Source organism: Athalia rosae, chromosome 4 (assembly GCF_917208135.1).
Source record: "Athalia rosae chromosome 4, iyAthRosa1.1, whole genome shotgun sequence".
NCBI classification, from domain to species: Eukaryota; Metazoa; Arthropoda; class Insecta; order Hymenoptera; family Athaliidae; genus Athalia; species Athalia rosae.
In genome coordinates this window covers 6,800,048-6,819,054 of record NC_064029.1, presented here as the reverse complement: position 1 = coordinate 6,819,054, position 19,007 = coordinate 6,800,048, and the positions used below count along the sequence as shown (strand labels likewise).

Below are 19,007 nucleotides of genomic sequence, written 5' to 3'. Positions count from 1 at the left end.
AGTGTGTTATCGCACACATATCTATGAGATACCACCACGTGATACGCGAACGCGCACACGAGTCCGAGTAACCTTGATAGAAGTTTCGATCGAGCCGGCCAGAAAAACCGGTCGGCTTGTGTGCGACCACATTTATTTACACAAATGTAAATGCGAGTGGTCGAAGAGTAAAACGTCAATCCCCAAACTCGCGGCGTTCGAATTTCGAATTCTCAGCAGTCATTGCACTCTGGAAGTTTTGTCGGAGAGATAAATATAGACAGATAATTTTATCTATGCCCACGGTAGCATTGGACCAGATAGAAAAAATAAAATGACCTAAAAAAGTTTGGTTCTTTTTTTTTTTTTTTTTTTAATTACTTAGGCGTCGTTATCGATATTGTACGAGCCACCGACCTACACAGCTGAAATTGATCGAATCGAGTATAAAACTTGTCGCTTAACACGCGGATACTCCATCATCCGTAAAAAAATCTTCGATTCTCTTCCGATTAATGGGACTGGAATTCGTGAATTCGCGTTAAATTGATTTTCAAAAGATTCCAAATAACGCGTCGATCAGGGAAATACTACAGATACGATTATCATCTGCAAATGATTCAGCATGCACAACGCGCAGTTAGAAATAACTGTTTTATCTATAATTCGTGGAACCATAATACTATCGTAGAGAAGTGGATATATCTATACACGTATCGTGTAATTATAACTGCACCGATGCGTCGAGTAATTAATTCCGCGTTGAATTAATTGAAAGTCATAACGGAAGAACGGAACTCCGTGGCGGATAAGTAATATGAATTTCTAAAGAACCTGCGTCAATAAAATCTCGAAAGAATCTTACGCACTGGTTTATTTTTTCACACGAAACGCGTGTACGCGCGTACACACATCGCGTAGTGAGGTGAAGGGATTAGTTGTGAGATTGACACATGTCATGTAATTGGACGTCTCCCCGGTGCGGTCGTTGATGACAGTAGATGATACGATCATCGTCGTTTACTCGGTGGTTTTTAAAGACAATGAAAACACTACGGATGTATTAGTAATCGACGAAACCACGAGGACAAGCGTCAGTCCTAGCGACTTTGACGTTTGTAATCGGGGATTTTGGCTACAACGATTCGTTACAGATTCCTTAGCAATCGTGCGGTCAGTTTTACAGCACGATGAATACGTTTATAAATACAAAGGATGAATTTATCCCTATTGTGTCGCGCAATAGTTTTAACCGGGGAGTCTGCAAAAGGTCAAAAATCAGAGATGGGATTCCTTCGAATACGAGTCAACATGCACCTGCGTGCGTTGAACGTGGCGAATCCGACACGTCTGTATAGGTATACTGAATTACGGGACGCGACGTCATGACCTGGAGAGAGGAAAATCGATGACGTCTGCGAGGCGCATCGAGAACCAGATAAAAATCTCCAAACTATTTATAAATTTGCCATTTCCTCGTGTGGTATTTCATTCACGCCGGTCTTCGCACGGGGCAACTCGTAAATTCGGCCCAACTTTCCGTGACGTCAAAAGTTACCGTTCCGAGACTGATGTTATTGGGGAAAATTGAAGACCGCACTTTCTTTCTAAAGGAACGCAAATAATGTCCATGCTAATAATAGATTCCTGATATGGTATGAAAATCGAACGGATTAATTGGACCGACAAAATTTTATTGTTATCGGCGTTTCCTTCGTTACATAAACGCGTACGAATACGTAAATCAAATTCCGCGATCAGATATCAAGAGGAAAAAAAAAGTAAAAAGGAAAAGAAATTGGTAACTAAGTTCATCGAATGGATTTCTGCCGATTTCATCAAAATTTTCCTCTTTCTTTCTACTCCAACGTTAAAAAAAAATACAAGATAGAAACGTACGGAAATCACCTGCATGATTTCATGTGTGGAAATTCGCATCTCGATAATGACTCGAAAATCCGACGTAATTTTGTTCTTTTATGGGAATTAAATTTCCGGGGGGGTCGTGAAAGTTTGAGGTAAAAATCCCGAATCTGGATTGCCCTGCAGCCGGATCGGGATTGTGGTGCGGGCACCCGGGAAACCCCCGGAACGGTCGGGTAGATGACACATCTGACGGGCAAAAATCCATCCTCCACTCTTCTGCGCCCTCATCAGCAATTTACTTAAAGACCAGCAAACCATCGCTTCCTAAGTCATTCCGTGATCGTAACTATCGTAGTTCACCCGTCATTGAGGATACTCTGGAATTTTTTAAAAACGTATTTACCAAAGTATTTCACTCGTAAGATAACAGAAGTTGCTTGAATTTCAATTAAAAACTTGTTTAACGATCGGTTGGATCAGATCATCGGTCAAAATCATCGAACATCAAAAAGAGTGAATCTCAGAAACTACAGTACGCATTGTACGTCGGAGTGTCCACGACGAAATTTTCGGACATAAATTTAATCACGATGGATTATCATTCCTGTATATTCACCGGGATGATCCTGATAGCCCTTGCCAGCGTCATCCTTGGGAATTCGCTTGGAGAATCGCGTCAGGATAATTCCCTCGCACAAAAATCGTCGGAAATTACACCCATCAATTTGGTGAACTGTAGCAGCGTCGCTCCAGATTTGGATTATCAGTGCGTAAAAATTGAAGATTGTAAAACGAAGGGTCGTCGAAGCAGCAGAAAATTTTGCAAATGGTCAGGAAAAGCAACTCACATGTGTTGTTCGCAAACGGGGTAAGCAGACTATAGCAATATCATTTAAGTCTTGGCCTTGCAAAAGCTCGTGTGAATTAGTTAAATTCATCTCATTGTCGCGGTTCATCTCCTCGTAGAGATAAATCTGCTGAAAAATCTGCCCCACGAAGATACAAAAGATGGGGTTCATATTTTGATGATGACTGTGATACTCCTTCAAGATACATTCGCGTGAACGACGACTGGGCGTTCGAGAACGAAGATTACGAGGAGCCCTGGACGAAACCTAAAAGTTACCGGAGCCGATTCGGTCACAACTATCACGATCGTCGCGATCATCGTCATTATCATCATTACCACGATTACAAAGACGACGTAGAAACCTTCAACGCGAACGACGATTTCGACTACTCTCCGGAAAGGAATGGTGAGCAAAAATGTTCAATGATTTCAATTTTAAACTGAGACTGAAAAGAAAAATAACAAGTAGGAAAACCAAGCCGTTTCCTTATTCATCCGATTGATAATGAAGATTCTGAAACCTTTCATACGTCAACAATGTACGTTATCATGGATTGCGGTAAAAGTCCTTTGTTAATACCAGTGAGAAGATCAAGTCCGGTCGACTGGCACCCGGAAGTTAATGAGACGGACGATTGAAACCATGATAATGAGTAATTAGAATTATCGATAAAAAAAGTCTTCACGCGTCAATTTCTCTTTCTTCAGAACCAGAGTGCGGGGTTTTAGCAACGGAATCGAGCGGACGGATAGTAGCTCACGCCGTCGGAGGTTCACCCGCGAAAACAGCAGCGTCCAGTCCTTGGATGGTAAGCATTATTTCCCCATTCGAAGCTGAAATATCGATGGAAAAAAATGACTCGCCATGTCAAACAATTTTTATGGCTTTCTTAGGTCGCCATTGGTGAAAAAAAGGAAAACGAAATCTTATGGTTTTGCGGTGGTTCTTTGATAAGCCGGGAAATCGTGCTTACGGCGGCACATTGCGTTACAAGAAGGTAATCGAATACCTTTTATTCCTCGTTATTTCTCATCATCGTTACCATTACTAATTATTTTTTGAACGGCTTTGAAGGAAAGCGGACTTCGCTAGGGTCGGCGAGCTTGATTTAAATTCAGACATGGATGCGGCAGAGCCACAGGATTACGAGATTGAATCATCGGTTGTTCACCCGAATTACGAAAGCCCTCGTCATTATCATGACATAGCTATAGTGAGGTTGAGGACTCCGGTAAGATATTCAGAGTTCGTGAGGCCGATTTGTCTTCCTTCGAATAAAAGAAATCTCTACGCGAACTCCCGAGTCACACTTACCGGATGGGGTGTCGTCGAATTCGGTACGAACTTTTTTCTTTATTTTGAGCGTTTTCTGCGCAACATTTGCATATCCTTGCGAGTGCGATTCTCACCAAATTTTCAACGGCTCTAATTTCATCGTCGATGTACAGGAGGCGAGAGAAGTCCCGTTCTGCAGGAAGTGCAGATACAAACTATGAGCAACGCGGAGTGCAATCGGAGGTACGGTGATCCTGAAACCGTAAGGAGCAACGTGGCTGCTTTACCCGAGGGAATAATTTCCTCCCAGTTGTGCGCCGGAGATGCATACGGAGGAAGAGATGCTTGTCAGGTATTAAATTGTAGCGATGAATGTGGCGAAGTTTACATTATTCAGGGAACAATGGTCACATCACTTCGGAATTATACGTATGCAAATTATTCACAAATTTTATGAACCAGCTGCGCATGCAGAGACGCAGATAAAAATCAATCGAGCTAGCTGTCTTAACGAGTTTGAACGAAAAAAACTGCTCACAACACGATTAGTCAACCCGCATATATTTGAATAATTCCTGTTTTCGTGTTTTCACAAAGTATTACACATCGTCGTAAAACAGAATTAATTTTTTTCTTCTTCTTCTTCTTCTTCTTCTTCTTCTTCTTCTTTTAATTGGAGGAGATTTTTTTATGGAAATACACCGGAATACATATGATTTCGGCGATTCGATTGATATTTGGGAAATATGGTGATAAATACCAACGATAATTTTCAGGGAGATTCCGGAGGACCGATCGTACTGAAGGAAGGAAGGAGGCGCATAGTTATAGGAATTGTGTCCTCAGGCTTGGGGTGCGGGTCGAAAATATTCCCAACAATTTATACGAGAACATCTCATTACATTGATTGGATTCGCCGTTTCCTTTAAACCTCATGATATGTGTAATGATCATCCCTTCACTCGCCTTAAAAATTTTAATGGCGCGATGATCTCAATTCTTGAAAATACTCATCAGGCTGCAAGGCTTTATTGCTGTAAATATTTGATTTAACAAAAAAAAAAAATTAACTGAACAATCATCCCACAAATTGATAACGTTATGATTACCACATTAGAATTATAAGAATGTATTTTTAAGCTGTTCAAATGTATGAGTTGAATTTTCTTACATTTATTGTTTCTCCACTGATTTACTTCGATGCTGATACAACTCGATTAATTTGTGGCTCAAGTTACTCAACGGATTCGTGTTTCTGAGGTCAAAATACGTAAGAAAAGTGTCTTACAACCGATTTTAAAAATTCTTCATTTTTGGCTTAAAAATCGAAAAAATCCAAAGGGGTACCCCTTGGAATTTTGTCGATTTTGGGTCGAAAAAAGATATTTCATTTTATATGCCATTCTTATGTATTTTGACCCCAGAAATCCGAATTCACAAGTTAGATTGATGCATCAATCAAATTGATCGAGTTATCGCCAATTTTGCACTTTTTGGAGCCGAAAAATGGAGATATCTCGATAGGAAAAATTCGTGGCTCAATTTGGCTAACGGATTCGTGTTCCTGAGGTCAAAATACAAAAGAAAAGTGCCATACGATCAATTTTAAAAAATAAAAATTTTTCGCCAAAATTTGAGATTTTTCCAAGGGGTACCCCTTACGATTTTTCCAAATTTTGGCCAAAAATTTTTATTTTTGAATATTGATCGTATGGCACTTTTCTGAAGTATTTTGACCTCAGGAACACGAATCCGTTGGTAAAATTGAGCTACGATTTTTTCCCTTTGAGATATCCTCAAATTTACGCCAAAAAACGCGAAAAAATGGGGATAACTCGGTCCTTTTCGAAGATGGATTAATTTTTCTTTCGGATTCAGATTCCTAAGCTCAAATTTCATGAAGATAGACCAAAAAATCAATTTTTTATTTTTGACCCCAAAAAGCTGAAAATTGGCGATAACTCGGTCAATTCCAGAGATAGATCAATTTTTCTTTTAGATTCGGATTCCTGAGATCAAAATACGTCAAAAAAGCATATTAAACCCAATCAAAAAAATGATTTATTTTTTGCTCAAAAATCGAATTTTTTTTTGGTTCTTTAAGAGTAATCTCACATACAATCAGCTCAGGAATCCAAATCTGAAAGCCAAAATCATCTTCTCATGCAATCGATCGAGTAATCATCAATTATTCGCTGTTGATAGCAGAAAAATTATAAGACACATAGAGTGGTTTTAGTCGTAGACCCACTTTGCTTCGTCGCATCTATGCATGGAGCGAAATATTCGAATTTCTCGATTTACCAGCAAACCCGAGCTTTGCTGGAGTCAGCGTAGCCAGCAGCGTAGCGCTTTGTTGTGAGACGTCACCTCTGCTCAGCCCTGAAGGTGACGCCTCAAAACAAACCGCGCGCCCGTGGCTACCTGACTCCAGCTAACAATAAGCTCGGGCTCGCTGGTGAATTGAGAAATTCGAATATTTCGCTCCATGCATAAATGCGACGAAGCAAAGTGGGTCTACGACTAAAACCACTCGATATGTCTTATAATTTTTCTGCTCCCAACAGCGAATAATTGATGATTACTCGATCGATTGCATCAGTAGATGATTTTGGCTTTTAGATTTGGATTTCGGAGCTGATGATACGTGAAATTACTCTTGAAAAACCAACAAAAAAAAAATTCGATTCTTGAGCAAAAAATACATCATTTTTTTAATTGGATTCAATACGCTATTCTTATGTATTCTGAGCTGAGGAATTCGAATCTGCGAGCTCAATTGAACTATCTGTCGAAATGATCCAGTTACCGCGAATTGTAGTTCCAATTTTTCGAATTACTGTATGATTTTTTCGTGATTTTTATCGTTCGAATCGATATGCCCGGGACTTGAAAACCGGTTTAGCTACTCGACGAGTGCTTTATTGTAGTGAATAAACGGCGAGATGCGCGAGAGTATTTTTTGATAAATCTAAACCGCAGCTATCTTGGTTCGTAGATTCGTTTTCTTCGAGGTGCACCAACTAATCTGAATTCGGATCAAATTAATGCGCGTCATTTGAAATTCTATCGTGAAGCTATGAGGAGAATCGTTGAATACGTTGAACAAGGAAGATGAGGAGACGAGATATATACTTAATAGTTACAAGAAGTGGTCGCAAACGGACGCCTCACGACACAAAAGCGTTTAGTTTTCTTCAGATTCTGGGCCACTAAGGATCTCGATCCAAATAATATATCCTATTTTTCTCAGAGTTTTCACAGTCATTCTCCCATACTCAACCGCCCGCACGTCGAAAGTGAACCTCCGACGGATAAAACTTTCGCTGCGATGCTGCTCGTGCGACAGATGAAACGATTCTTCAGCAGCGATTTGCGGAATTTAAAACCCTTCGATGAAATTCCTGGGCCAAAATCATTGCCGGTGATCGGGACTCTGTATCAGTACTTACCTTATATCGGTCAGTGGACTTTGAATAGTTATGTAATTATATCGAATCACCGCAAGCTGATATATCCGACGAAACTATGAATGTATAATCTATTCATAGTTGGGAGTTTTAATTGTTCAGCAATTAGCGATTACGATATACGTGTGTACATAAATGGTAGTGCGTTTTCCTTGACCATAAATTGTGACCGTGAACGTGAATAATGATGCACATGCAACATAAGTAATATGCGGAGAGTTGAGTAAACCGTATACACAATTTTATTAGCGAATAACTATAATCGGACGTTGGCTATAGAAATTGTACACGACCTTGTCTAAATATAGTTATAAAGTGAGTGATTGCTGTACAAGGTAAACACACTCGTTACTTCAACGAACGGTGTTATATTTATAAGTATCCGGAGTTAGTCAAGTGCCTCAACGACATTTATGCAATCGTCAAGTCATACTCGATCTGATTAACACATAATATCCGATCGTAATATCCGATGTTTCATATTCGAAGACTACCTCGTTTTATATATTGTTTTCTTTTCAGGGAGATACAAATACGAGAAACTCCATGTAAATGGGGCAATGAAAATGGCCCGTTACGGTTCCTTGGTTCGCGAAGAGGTCGTACCAGGGGTCAACGTACTATGGGTATTTCGCCCCGAGGATATAGCCGAGATTTTCCGTATGGAAAGTCGGGAGCGAGGGTCACATCCAGAAAGAAGGAGTCACCTCGCTCTACAAAAGTACAGACTCGACAGATCGGCTGTTTATAATACCGGTGGTCTTCTGCCCACGTACGTTCATAGTAATTGCAAATTTTAATTCGATATCCCCGTCAGCTAACGAGCTCTGAATATTTAGGAACGGACCAGACTGGTGGCGAATCCGAAAGGAATTTCAAAAAGGTTTGAGCCGACCTCAGAGCGTTCGTTGTTACTTGGAAGAAACGGATAACGTGGTCAAAGAATTCATCAAACTTAGTGTCCAAGCCGATCACGACGACTTTCTTCCTCTACTGGCAAGATTGTATCTAGAGTGTAACGAATCCAATTTATTTTCGATCGTCACACAAGAGTATTAGTCGATTCGAAGCCTCGTTTTTGATCACGTTCGATTTTCTCCCCTGAATTTCAGTGACCTGTCTGGTAGCCTTTGACGTTAGATTGAACAGTCTTTCCCCGGATGAAATGCGGAGCGATTCGAGAAGCTCAAAATTGATAAAGGCGGCGAAGACGACGAACAGCGCAATTTTGAAACTTGATAATGGACCAAGAATATGGAGATATTTCGACACACCTCTGTATAAAAAATTCTGCAACGCGCAGAGCTACATGGAAGAGTAGGTTTTGTCTTTGCAACTTCGTGGTCATGAGATCGCAAAATTTTTCTGTACACAATTTTCTTTTCAGAGTTGCAGTAGACTTGGTGACCCAAAAAATTCACTCCATGAGAACGAAGGGGATAAGTAATCCAGGTTCTCTGTTAGAAATGTACTTAAGCAATCCGATGTTGAATGAAAAAGACGTAATGGGAATGGCCTGTGACATGCTCCTGGCCGGGATAGATACCGTAATTAAATGTATAATTATTATTAATTACTCTGAAATTAGTTTAACAGTGTTTTGTATCTCGTTTACAAAAATTTCAGACGACGAATAGCACCTCATTCGCTCTCTATCATCTTGGAAAATCTGTCGATGCTCAGGAAAAATTACACAGAGAAGCTCTTTCCTTACTGTCATCGAGTGATGATAAAATTACGGATGCCATTTTAAATAAAGCGTCGTACACCAAAGCCGTGCTCAAAGAAACTTTCAGGTTGAACCCAATTTCCGTTGGAGTTGGAAGAATTTTACAAACAGATGCAATTTTGAGTGGGTATCATATTCCCAAGGGTGTAAGTTTGCTTAAAATATCATTGCTTATTCACAAAACCCGAGAAGCATAATCTTTAGAGCGGATGAATGCCCTTATTGTTTCAGACTGTAATTGTAACGCAGAACCAAGTGATATGTAGACGCGATGAACATTTCGATGACCCGAATGAATTTAAACCTGAAAGGTGGATTAGAGGAAGCGACGCCGCTCCGACCACACCTTACAATCCTTTTTTGGTACTTCCGTTTGGTCACGGCGCGAGATCTTGTATCGCGAGACGTTTAGCCGAACAAAATATGCAGATAGTCATGCTAAGAGTGAGCACAAATTTTCCCCCAAATAAAATTCCCAGCTCCCAAAAAGGAAGTAATTAATCGCGAATATTTGATCTGCAGATCTGCCGAGATCTGAAATTCACCTGGAAGGAAAAAGATCTGGATTGTGTTTCGCTGCTGATCAACGTACCCGATGCGCCGATAAAAATAAATTTTCGTTCCAGAAATAAGCAGGAGAATAGCTGTTGATAAAAATTCTGATAATATTGTTGTTCGAATCGTGATATAAACAAAAGCGAATATAAGTTGCTGTCAAATAGTGTCCAGTAATAATAACCTAATGATTATAAATGGCCTCAAGATCTGCTGAGGATAATCAGCGAGGTCAGGAAGCTGGTGAATATCTCCAACAGGATACAAAAAATGTCGGGGAACCCTTCGAAGAAAAAGCTCATGTTAATATTACAATTTACTTCGATGGTCTAGAATTAACTTTTTAATCTTGACCCTTGTGATGTCCCCCTGATTTTTTTGATCCGCAGCAGCAAAGTCAACGTGGAGATGAATTTGTGTTCCAAAGCCGTATGGAATACCTGATAATTTTTCTCACTCTACAATCGGGAAATATGAACTTCATAATGACAGCCACTAATTGCGCTCAGTACAAAGGAAGTAGGTTGTGTAATTAGAATCCTGAATTAGAAAGAAAAAATTGTTGCACGTCATCATTCCCTTTTTATTTTTGCCAGTCTCCTTCTTGATACTCTACATCAGCATCCACCACCTTGTAATAGTGCCTCTTCAATGCCAGCATCTTTTTCTTGGATACTACTCAAAATTTGGATACATAAAAGTATGGAACATTTTTCCGATCGGATACGGTAGGTTCAAAATGTGTTTTTTAACTACAGCAAAGAACTAAAAATCGGTGAGATTACATCGTCTGAATTTAAATTGGAATGATTAGCATTTCCATGTTCTGCAGGTATCGGTGCCAGTATGATGGCATTTTCTCTCTACACATGCATTATCTCGAGTACGTTGATCGGTCAGCTGCTTCTTCAGTTGTGCTATTTGCCCTTCATGCCAGATAATTACTGGACAGATTGCAGCTACGAATCTAAGAACCTACCACCGTGTTTCGAACTGAACTCTAAACATGGAACCATAGATTGCAATAAGACTTACTACCCGGGAGCTGCACAGTATTATCGGTAAGTCATTAACAAAATGATAGCATTTGATGATCTGCATTTCTGATAGAGTGACTGGGATAAATTTATCATTGAATAGCAAAACCGGTTGAGAAACCTGAAGAATCTACCCACAGTTTTTGTTACATTCCTAAATCTATTCCGTGTCTCCCTAGTATGAGGGTGATAAAGAAATTAGCTTCGATACTTTGGTCTGCAGCCTCTCGAATCTTTGGCGTCCAGAAGAAAAACCGGATAGAATCGGGCCCATTAACGAAAAGTGGATCGCCCTTTCAGCAATCGTATGGATAGTCGTCTGTATCTTGACCAACCGCGATTTCAAGTCGTTCAAAGGAGTATGTTGAATATTCTTTTTTATGAACATCTGCGGAAGAATTTGATTAAACGGCAAATCTATATTTTTTGACTCAGGTGTTTGCGAAAATGATGTACTTCCTAACGTTAGTGTCTTTTCTGGTGGTAATTTTGCAATGGACGATCCAAGGTCACTCGCAAAAAGGGTCCTTACTCATGTTGGATTTCAGTGGATTGTTCAACTACAAAGTATGTGTTAATTCCTTCTTTTTCTTTTCTACCATTCTTGTTTCAACTTCACTGATTATTTCATCCATGTAGATTTGGGTCAAAGCCCTGACTCACGCGATTCTGATGTCTCATATTTGCGAAGGAACTATCATTCAATTAGGAAGTTATGGCCCAGAAAACACCATGCCTGATACTGATGCATTTCTGGTTGGCTCTTTAGCAAGTACACTGCAGTTTTTGGGAGTCTACTACGTTTACTCGTCGTACGGATCAATGTCCGATTACTATGCCGTTGACATTAGCTGTTTCATCTGGCCATGTTCGTGAATTCTTTAACGTCAATAGATTTCATATGCGATTTAATCATATGAAAGCTCAATTTTTATTTACAGATGAAATCGTTATAATGGCTTTGATTCCGACCCAATTTTCCCCCTTCCCCATGGCCAGGATCTGGATCCTTGGGGTTTTTCTGATGCTTGTTGTAAAAGGCATCATGGAAATGGTAAAACACGAATGATTTTTTTTTGACAATGTTTATGTGATTATTAATCTTTTCAATTTAGACTATAATTTTCACGGCAACAGTGAACTCATTTCTGGAAGCATTTCCATCGGCGAAAGCGTACAGATCGTATTTAGTCAGCGTGGTTACTGTTAGCTGCTTCTCAGTGAGCCTCATCTTCACAACGAAGGTATAGATAGAAGTTAATATTTTCAAAATTAGAAATTAAAACGTAGACTCAAGGTATGTAACTTTTATTTAAACATAGGTGGGAGAGATATTCACTCATCATTTTCTCGATTTTGTCGCGACCTTCGTCGCCCTGCTTATTCTGGCAATTATGTCATCCCTTATTCTTTTTTCTTATTCCATCACCCGACTCTGTGATGATATTCAATTCCTGCATAAATTTGAACCTACGGTCGTGATGAAAGCAGTTTATTACTTGACGCCATTGGTTACGACAGTAAGTTTGCTTGATTATTTAATTGCAAGAAGTACAAAATTCATTCCGAATATTATCTGACAATTCCTGATTGTAAATTTTAAGTAAATTTGCAGTATTACACACTCTCTAACTTGGCGGACATCCTGTCATTATCGGACGAAATAAGTACCCTTTATGATGGACTCAGAAATCTACAGCCTTTCTTGATAATATCCTGCGTCGCCCTTGTGACCCCTCTTCTCTTGACCAGCGTTATTTTATACGGGATACATGTACGAACACACGTGCGTATCCAAAAACTTTTCATTACCCTGATTTTTTTAAAGCTCATACTCATTATCTTAACAAATCAGACAGTAGCGATGCTGTTTCATCCGACGAGACTTTGGGGCTGTCCAGACGAAGAACTCAATAAGGCCCGACGGCTATTTAATCCGAGACGTGAGCTACGCTACAAAGCGCGAAAACCTTGTGCCCACATATGTTTGCTCGATAACAAGCGCATGCAGATGGAAATTCAGAAAAGGGAAGCTATCAGAAATAGAGTGAAACGGTACGGGTTTGAAGCGATGAATGAAACTGCCTGAGCATTAGTTTGTTATGGGGAATGGGGTGATTCACAGTTTAGACATTCTTATTTCAATACAATTCTATATTTGACAAGCTGTCACAATACAAACTCGTATCAGATGAAATTGTGAACTTAAAAAGAAGTTATTCATAATATCAAACGACAGAGAATGAAAATTATTTATAAATGTTGATATCGTAGAAACATTTTTTAGTCTAATCGACTTTAGTTGTAAGTCATGTACCTTGGGGTAGCTGAGAATTTAGCGTAAGACTTAATTACTTTATGGATAGCTTCGAGGAAGTCCTTTTCAGTTGCGACTTTACGACGAGCTCTAATGGCGAACATGCCTGCCTCTGTACAAACTGAACGAATTTCCGCTCCTGTACTATTCGGGCACAAGCGAGCTAGTAATTCAAATCGAATATTCCGTTCCACGCTCATGGATCGCGCGTGAATTTTAAATATATGGGTTCGGCCCTCCAAATCCGGTAAACCGAATTCCACTTTACGATCCAGACGTCCGGGACGCATCAGAGCTGGGTCCAAGGTATCAGGCCTGTTAGTTGCCATCAAAACTTTGATGTTACCTCGTGGGTCAAAGCTAAAAAATTGAAAATATTTTATTGAACGTCAGAATTCCGTTAATTTCGATCTGTTTTCACTTCAGAGATAATTGTATCCAAGTATTTACCCGTCAAGCTGATTGATCAACTCCAACATAGTACGCTGTACTTCGTTATCACCACCAGCCCCATCGTCAAACCGTGCACCACCAATGGCGTCAATCTCGTCAAAGAAAATAAGGCATGCCTTCTTACTTCGAGCCATTTCAAATAGCTCTCTGACCATCCTGGCACCCTGTCATAGGATATTAGTTAGGAAATGAAAGCAACTCGGCTCTTATTTTTCATCTGGGACAACTTACCTCTCCTACGTATTTTTGGACTAATTCAGAGCCGATAACACGGATGAAGCATGCATCTGTTCTGTTGGCTACAGCTCGAGCACAGAGAGTTTTTCCTGTACCAGGTGGCCCGAATAAAAGGACACCTTTTGGGGGCTCGATTCCTAGGTTGACAAATTTTTCCGGCTAGAAATAAGAAGAACAAAAACTGGTGAGTGCACAATAGTTAAAAAATTTTTAGGGAAATATGATAATAAGGGAAAAAAAAACGGATTAAAAATGCTTGAAATCATACATGTAAAAGGGGAGTTTCTACGACTTCTCTGAGTTTTTCAATCTGCTCTTTGCATCCTCCAACATCGCTATATGTGACATCAGGTTTTTCTTCAACTTGCATCATAGTCACAGTTGGATCAATTTTTGGTGGTAATGGTATGTGGATTTGATATTTGTTACGATCGACCCCGACTCTCATTCCCTCTTCTATATCAGTGGGAGCCACAGAGTCAGCCAGGTCTACGACGAACTTAGCAAACTGCTTGACATTTATTATGTACTTTGGGTCATCGGAATCTGCATTTATGATTTTAGTACACCGTGCTACTTGAAGGGGCTGCTCATTCTGCAAAGTTTGTTTATCTGCCGCTAAATCCCATAGTGCAGGTGGCGCAAGACCCGTATCAGACTCTTTGATTCCGGTCAATTCATTGACACGTTTAATAATTGTCTGGATGTCTTCTTCAACAACCTTTATGCTCTTTGTGTACTGGCCCTGGCCCTGAAATTGCAGAAGCATTGTGTTAGTTGGGTGAACTTATTCAGCAGTACAAGTAAGAGCTCTTGCTTTTATTTTATAGACTTACATAGGTTTTTAGAAGGGCAATATCTCCTTCATCGAGAGCTGAAATGATAAAATATTTTAGGATTCATAAAGTGCGGCAGGAGTGCCGAAATGCATACGGTAATTAAAAAAAGCTACTGATTATTAAATAGGTAATTCTTACATTTTATTTCCTTTTCTTCCTTCTCTTTTTCGGGTTTCACTTTTCGCATATCATCTCCTAAGTGGTCCGGCATGTTGATACTTTGTTCTTAAACAGCCAAATATCAAAACCTTCTAAAAGTCTTAACACTGACAAGCACTAAAGGCTGAGGTTATGTGCAACTGCTATTACAAGCAAAAATCTGTGGAGTTGTCAGAAAAAATTTCTAGGTGGCACCTCGGCACTGCAATCGGTGTCTCTCGTGACCTTTACTGACTTTACTGAACAGACTGAGCTTTGCAATGGTACGCTACTACGGACCCGGCAAGAACTAGAGACTCATTGTTGCATTTTCGAATCATCTTCCAAATCAGAATTTGAACATAAAAAGACAAAGAGGTCACATTGCATTTATAAATGCACTGGTAATTGATTATTTGAAGTAGAATGATTCTTGATATTATAAAAGTATTCAACGTAACACTCTAATGGTAGATATCCTCACTGTCCACTTGTACATGATTATCCCAATTAACTGGTAAATCGTTGGCGTAATGAGATTTTTATAACTCATAATGGAGCGCGCGTTCAGTTCTAAAATATTATTTTCTCTTACTCAACCTTTGGAGATACGTCCGCCCACACTATGGAACGGATATATTAGATGGTCCTTGACCAGTATTGAGTTAAAAAATGCAAAATCGTAGAAGATACTTGGATGCGTAGAGCACTTTCACCTTGCTCCGCTGCCTCGCCCTATACTGGGTGTTGTTCGGTGTCGATAAATAAAAAATTGAAATTAAATAAATAAAAAAAGAATTTTCCACGCTCGTCACTTGGTACGCAACTCATGCCTCGTGAATCTCGTTAAATTATTGTATACTGACTAATGTGAATAGTATGTTGCCAATTTTAAAACTTGAATTTTTTTTTCCCTCTACCGTCGATTATGACTTTTCTAAGCTAATGGAATTGCTCAAAAAATGTCTTGACTACACCGCGACCTTGGAATTTGCCTAAACGATTTTAGATTCCAAGTATACGGCGATATACACCAATGCGGAAGTTGGTCCTCGGTAATAAATTTATAAACGATCCATAATTATTGTCGGTTAAAACTATAGGAGCCATAAAAAAGGAAAAATATGAAAACCATGAGTCGTAAATTTTTACAGATAATGTTATATTTTGCAAATACATATATATAAATTTTTTTTCGTTTTTCGTTATTTTTTCATCGTCAACTGCATATCAGACATTAATCACAGGTTAACCGCATTGCTCGACATGAATTAAAACGCCTTGGTCTGTATGTGAAATATATTCAACCAGCTTTAAGCCCGGTGAATATATATCACGGTGATTTTAGCTATTAATAATTGTACGAAATGTCTCTATTCTTCCTTCTTCTCAGATTCCTCAGGTTTGTCCTCGCGCTTAGCGATAGCTGCTGCTACTGGGACTGGAACTGGAAGACCGTTGGGAAGAACACGCCCGTATCCGTATCCAAGTCGTGCGAAGTTGTATCCTTCGGGGTGGAAACCGTTCTTGTCGGCGGTGTATCGTACCAGGATTGGAGTTCCATCGGGAGCGGTGTAAGAGTACTGTCCAACTTTGACCTGAAAATTAGATGATATGTTATCATGTTCAATGGCATTAATTTTCATTTTAAAATCGATGCGCGACTCGCCACACCCAAAATTTGCGAAATTTTCGACGAGTAGAAATTTCTTCTCCGCATCGTAAATCTCAACATTTTTGGGTGACACGATTCTTTCAGTCAGATGCGAGACAAGTTTCGTATCCAAATCGAAGTGGTTCTATCAATCGACCGTGAAAGATCGGGTTCGAAATCGCATTCAGATCAGAATACACCGATTGGTCTGTGGGTGGTTGTGTAACAAGTTTAAAACACAAACCTCTTCGGGGCCTTCTGGTCCGATTCTGGAACCACCACTCTCGGCGTGTGAGATACCATTCTCAGTTTCGTAGGCGAAGCTGTAGGAGCCATCGGGAGCACTGTCTTGTTGGACTTGGCTACGGATCGCAATTCCTGGGCCTCTGCAAATGGGATAAAAATATCAAATAATAGAAATCATCGATACAACGAAATATATCTACAAATCCGTGATTGCGATTCACAAAGTGTATTGATACAAAAAGAGACTATCGTTGCAGACTTTTCCCGTGGGAAGTCTCACGACGACGAGATGATTGGAATGGTTTTCTGGTGCCCGAAGATTTCAGACTGGCATGAACGATTGGTAAGGTAATTATGGGAAAAAAAATTCGTACCCATAGACTCCGGGAGGGACTACGCCGGGTTCGAGAACTGGGAGTACTGGAGCAACGACTGGTGCTTCGACAGCCTTGATGACCGCGGGTACATCTTTGTCTTTGGGTTCAGCGGGTTTGACTGGAGTAACGAGTTGTGGGTAGCCACGGTATCCGGGGTATCCTGTGTATCCGGCGTATCCTGGGTATCCGGCGTATCCTGGGTATCCAGCGTATCCTTGGTATCCATTGTATCCAGCGTATCCGGGGTAAGCCCTGTTGTATCCTCCCCAACCGGCGTAACCTGGGTATGCACCGTATTGGCCGAGAGCCACGCCCAAGAGAGCACAAGCCACAATCTGTAATTGCAGAAACACTCGGTAAATTCGATGTAATAATGTTCCCCCGAACCACTTGCACCGTTTCAGACGAGTGCCAGTAAGTGCGGTTGGTTCGCTTTGCTATGTCGAAGGTATATTATTCGAGTATCACTTTCCCGAAAGGGGCTCAAAAAGTTAATAGATGATTTTTACTCCATTTAATTAATTGTCACTCACTATTAATTGCATGGTTAAACGGTAGACACGTTGAAGAGATGAAGCTCCAGATGAATCTGCTTTTCGGAGTCCGGACCAGCCCCATTTATACGAAACTGATCAGGACAAACTAATCGTTCCCTCCAATCCCCTGGCCACCTTTGCCAACCAGCTCATCCCTTTTCAGTATATAGGTGTGTGCTAATATCTACGCATACTGAAAAAAAATTAAACCAAAAACTTGTCTACGGATACATTAATAGGTGTCAAAATATTTATGGGGACACATTCAGTAATGTACATGTAAGTCGTAATACTGGAGTTGTATTTAATGGGCGTCACCCAGACAGAGAAATAGATACGGATGTCGCAGTTTACGAACGAGTAGTCCAGTCTATCGTTGAATAGGACATTCAAATTCGGTGGGTGTTACCATTTGCGGAACGCTATCGTCTTCGATCAGTAATTTATATTTAATTTACATCAGATGCGTAAAGGTCTTGGTCCGAAATCCAGTTTACGAGTATTTTATTCCACCAATAAAGAAGACTATTGACCTTGGACCTATAATAGGATCCCTTATCGATTATGTATCGATTCAATAACCATTCTGCCCCGATTAAAACACCGCTGAATATATTATGCTTTATCCCAAGATCTTTTCATACGATTTATGGCAATGCATTTTCTGAATATCATCGCTTATTTGATCCTACCGATGGAGGTGATGAGCCAACGAAGTTGCAAAGGTCATCCGGGGATCAAGCTGTTGCATTTTGTACCTATATAGTCAATTTTTATTACGTGCATACGGATCTTTTGCAGGGTGCAGAACCGCAGGCTATACGTGTACGTCTACCAGTACATGGGTATATTAGGAGGTGTACATAGATCTGTATTCCGAGCGGTAACTAGAGCTAGGAGGAATATATCAAGGAGAACGACGTTCGATAAAGTTGTGTGCGTATAATTACGCGTCATCCGTGTACATATAAAAAGTACGCCCTGCCGTAACCGCCAATTATCGTGCCATACCGCAGCTCTTCTACACTGCCACAGTTTACGACTTATCCGATTATATTTAAATGGTGAGTACAAGTGGATAGGTATTTACATGGATATGTACACATGTAAATGTACACGAAATGGTATGTAGGTATTCATTTTTCAAATGTATTACTTTGTATGAATCGTTTCAATCGACATCTTTATAGAAATGTTTGATCTCCGCATGTTGAAATTATCCATTTACCTAATCACTTGGTTACGCTAAATTAGCCATTTTATTTTTCTCCATTTATCCGTCTCCTTCTACAGTATTTCAAATATATATTCAGCGGGGTTGAGGGCAGAGTCTCGGTGAATTACGTGAGATCAATGCGCGCAAGGAATCGAAGGATCCTTTCCAATTCGCCATGGCGCCGCCAAGTTTATCGGATTCCTCTCTTCATTTTTCTTCTGTAGCAGAACAT

The 19,007-nt window shown here is 40.1% G+C and overlaps 5 protein-coding genes across 8 annotated transcripts; 3 read left to right on the top strand and 2 right to left on the bottom strand.

Annotated features, from left to right (window-relative positions):
* The first annotated feature begins 53 nt into the window (after positions 1–53).
* On the top strand, positions 54–7,339 carry LOC105692572 (venom protease-like). 3 transcript variants are annotated; one of them, XR_007278217.1, is made up of 8 exons: positions 54–2,713; positions 2,812–3,101; positions 3,404–3,504; positions 3,590–3,693; positions 3,771–4,033; positions 4,145–4,323; positions 4,748–5,007; positions 7,227–7,339. XR_007278217.1 is itself a non-coding variant. In XM_012411864.3 (7 exons), the coding sequence occupies exons 1-7, from the start codon at positions 2,436–2,438 to the stop codon at positions 4,898–4,900; spliced, it is 1,284 nt and encodes a 427-aa protein (XP_012267287.2). In that variant the 5' UTR covers positions 54–2,435; the 3' UTR covers positions 4,901–5,141. The 3 variants fall into 3 exon arrangements, 2 of the variants coding, with proteins under 2 accessions (XP_012267287.2, XP_020711810.2); XM_012411864.3 differs by lacking the exon at positions 7,227–7,339 and having other exon boundaries at positions 2,896–3,101; positions 4,748–5,141; XM_020856151.2 differs by lacking the exon at positions 7,227–7,339 and having other exon boundaries at positions 4,748–5,141.
* Positions 7,298–9,831, top strand: LOC105692708 (cytochrome P450 302a1, mitochondrial). Of its 2 annotated transcripts, XM_012412087.3 has the most exons (8): positions 7,298–7,432; positions 7,964–8,213; positions 8,281–8,456; positions 8,554–8,758; positions 8,829–8,988; positions 9,068–9,316; positions 9,402–9,614; positions 9,693–9,831. In XM_012412087.3, the coding sequence occupies exons 1-8, from the start codon at positions 7,303–7,305 to the stop codon at positions 9,819–9,821; spliced, it is 1,512 nt and encodes a 503-aa protein (XP_012267510.2). In that variant the 5' UTR covers positions 7,298–7,302; the 3' UTR covers positions 9,822–9,831. The 2 variants fall into 2 exon arrangements, with proteins under 2 accessions (XP_012267510.2, XP_048510668.1); XM_048654711.1 differs by lacking the exon at positions 9,693–9,831 and having other exon boundaries at positions 9,068–9,293; positions 9,402–9,569.
* Positions 9,832–9,886: 55 nt separating this feature from the next.
* On the top strand, positions 9,887–12,851 carry LOC105692571 (sodium- and chloride-dependent glycine transporter 2-like). The gene is made up of 12 exons (XM_048653758.1): positions 9,887–10,027; positions 10,115–10,244; positions 10,322–10,453; positions 10,558–10,786; positions 10,986–11,121; positions 11,198–11,329; positions 11,402–11,630; positions 11,704–11,816; positions 11,878–12,006; positions 12,085–12,282; positions 12,378–12,548; positions 12,618–12,851. Exons 1-12 carry the CDS (start codon positions 9,923–9,925, stop codon positions 12,849–12,851), a joined length of 1,938 nt encoding a protein of 645 aa, XP_048509715.1. The 5' UTR covers positions 9,887–9,922.
* A 47-nt stretch (positions 12,852–12,898) lies between these two features.
* Positions 12,899–14,935, bottom strand: LOC105692710 (26S proteasome regulatory subunit 7). The gene is made up of 6 exons (XM_012412090.3): positions 14,747–14,935; positions 14,606–14,643; positions 14,038–14,520; positions 13,764–13,928; positions 13,530–13,696; positions 12,899–13,439 (listed from the first exon to the last, which is right to left on the bottom strand). The coding sequence occupies exons 1-6, from the start codon at positions 14,817–14,819 to the stop codon at positions 13,061–13,063; spliced, it is 1,305 nt and encodes a 434-aa protein (XP_012267513.1). The 5' UTR covers positions 14,820–14,935; the 3' UTR covers positions 12,899–13,060.
* A 952-nt stretch (positions 14,936–15,887) lies between these two features.
* LOC105692570 (endocuticle structural glycoprotein SgAbd-1-like) lies at positions 15,888–17,710 on the bottom strand. The gene is made up of 4 exons (XM_025747213.2): positions 17,557–17,710; positions 17,021–17,358; positions 16,645–16,786; positions 15,888–16,344 (listed from the first exon to the last, which is right to left on the bottom strand). The coding sequence occupies exons 1-4, from the start codon at positions 17,566–17,568 to the stop codon at positions 16,120–16,122; spliced, it is 717 nt and encodes a 238-aa protein (XP_025602998.2). The 5' UTR covers positions 17,569–17,710; the 3' UTR covers positions 15,888–16,119.
* Positions 17,711–19,007: the final 1,297 nt, after the last annotated feature.

Bases quoted from the DNA above. Each gene is read 5' to 3' on its own strand.
- LOC105692708 (XM_012412087.3), top strand. From the start codon at position 7,303: ATGCTGCTCGTGCGACAGATGAAACGATTCTTCAGCAGCGATTTGCGG. The intron at 7,433-7,963 runs GTCAGTGGACTT...TTTTCTTTTCAG, and splicing joins TCAGTACTTACCTTATATCG to GGAGATACAAATACGAGAAA. The intron at 8,214-8,280 runs GTACGTTCATAG...CTGAATATTTAG, and splicing joins ACCGGTGGTCTTCTGCCCAC to GAACGGACCAGACTGGTGGC.
- LOC105692572 (XM_020856151.2), top strand. From the start codon at position 2,436: ATGGATTATCATTCCTGTATATTCACCGGGATGATCCTGATAGCCCTT. The intron at 3,505-3,589 runs GTAAGCATTATT...TGGCTTTCTTAG, and splicing joins CAGCGTCCAGTCCTTGGATG to GTCGCCATTGGTGAAAAAAA. The intron at 4,324-4,747 runs GTATTAAATTGT...GATAATTTTCAG, and splicing joins GAGGAAGAGATGCTTGTCAG to GGAGATTCCGGAGGACCGAT.
- LOC105692570 (XM_025747213.2), bottom strand. The intron at 16,787-17,020 runs GTACGAATTTTT...TCCCATTTGCAG, and splicing joins GTCCCTCCCGGAGTCTATGG to AGGCCCAGGAATTGCGATCC. The intron at 16,345-16,644 runs GTTTGTGTTTTA...TCTAATTTTCAG, and splicing joins GACCAGAAGGCCCCGAAGAG to GTCAAAGTTGGACAGTACTC.
- LOC105692710 (XM_012412090.3), bottom strand. From the start codon at position 14,819: ATGCCGGACCACTTAGGAGATGATATGCGAAAAGTGAAACCCGAAAAA. The intron at 14,644-14,746 runs GTAAGAATTACC...TTATCATTTCAG, and splicing joins GGAAGAAAAGGAAATAAAAT to CTCTCGATGAAGGAGATATT. The intron at 14,521-14,605 runs GTAAGTCTATAA...CTGCAATTTCAG, and splicing joins TTGCCCTTCTAAAAACCTAT to GGCCAGGGCCAGTACACAAA.
- LOC105692571 (XM_048653758.1), top strand. From the start codon at position 9,923: ATGGCCTCAAGATCTGCTGAGGATAATCAGCGAGGTCAGGAAGCTGGT. The intron at 11,122-11,197 runs GTATGTTGAATA...TTTTTGACTCAG, and splicing joins ATTTCAAGTCGTTCAAAGGA to GTGTTTGCGAAAATGATGTA. The intron at 12,549-12,617 runs GTGCGTATCCAA...TTAACAAATCAG, and splicing joins GGATACATGTACGAACACAC to ACAGTAGCGATGCTGTTTCA.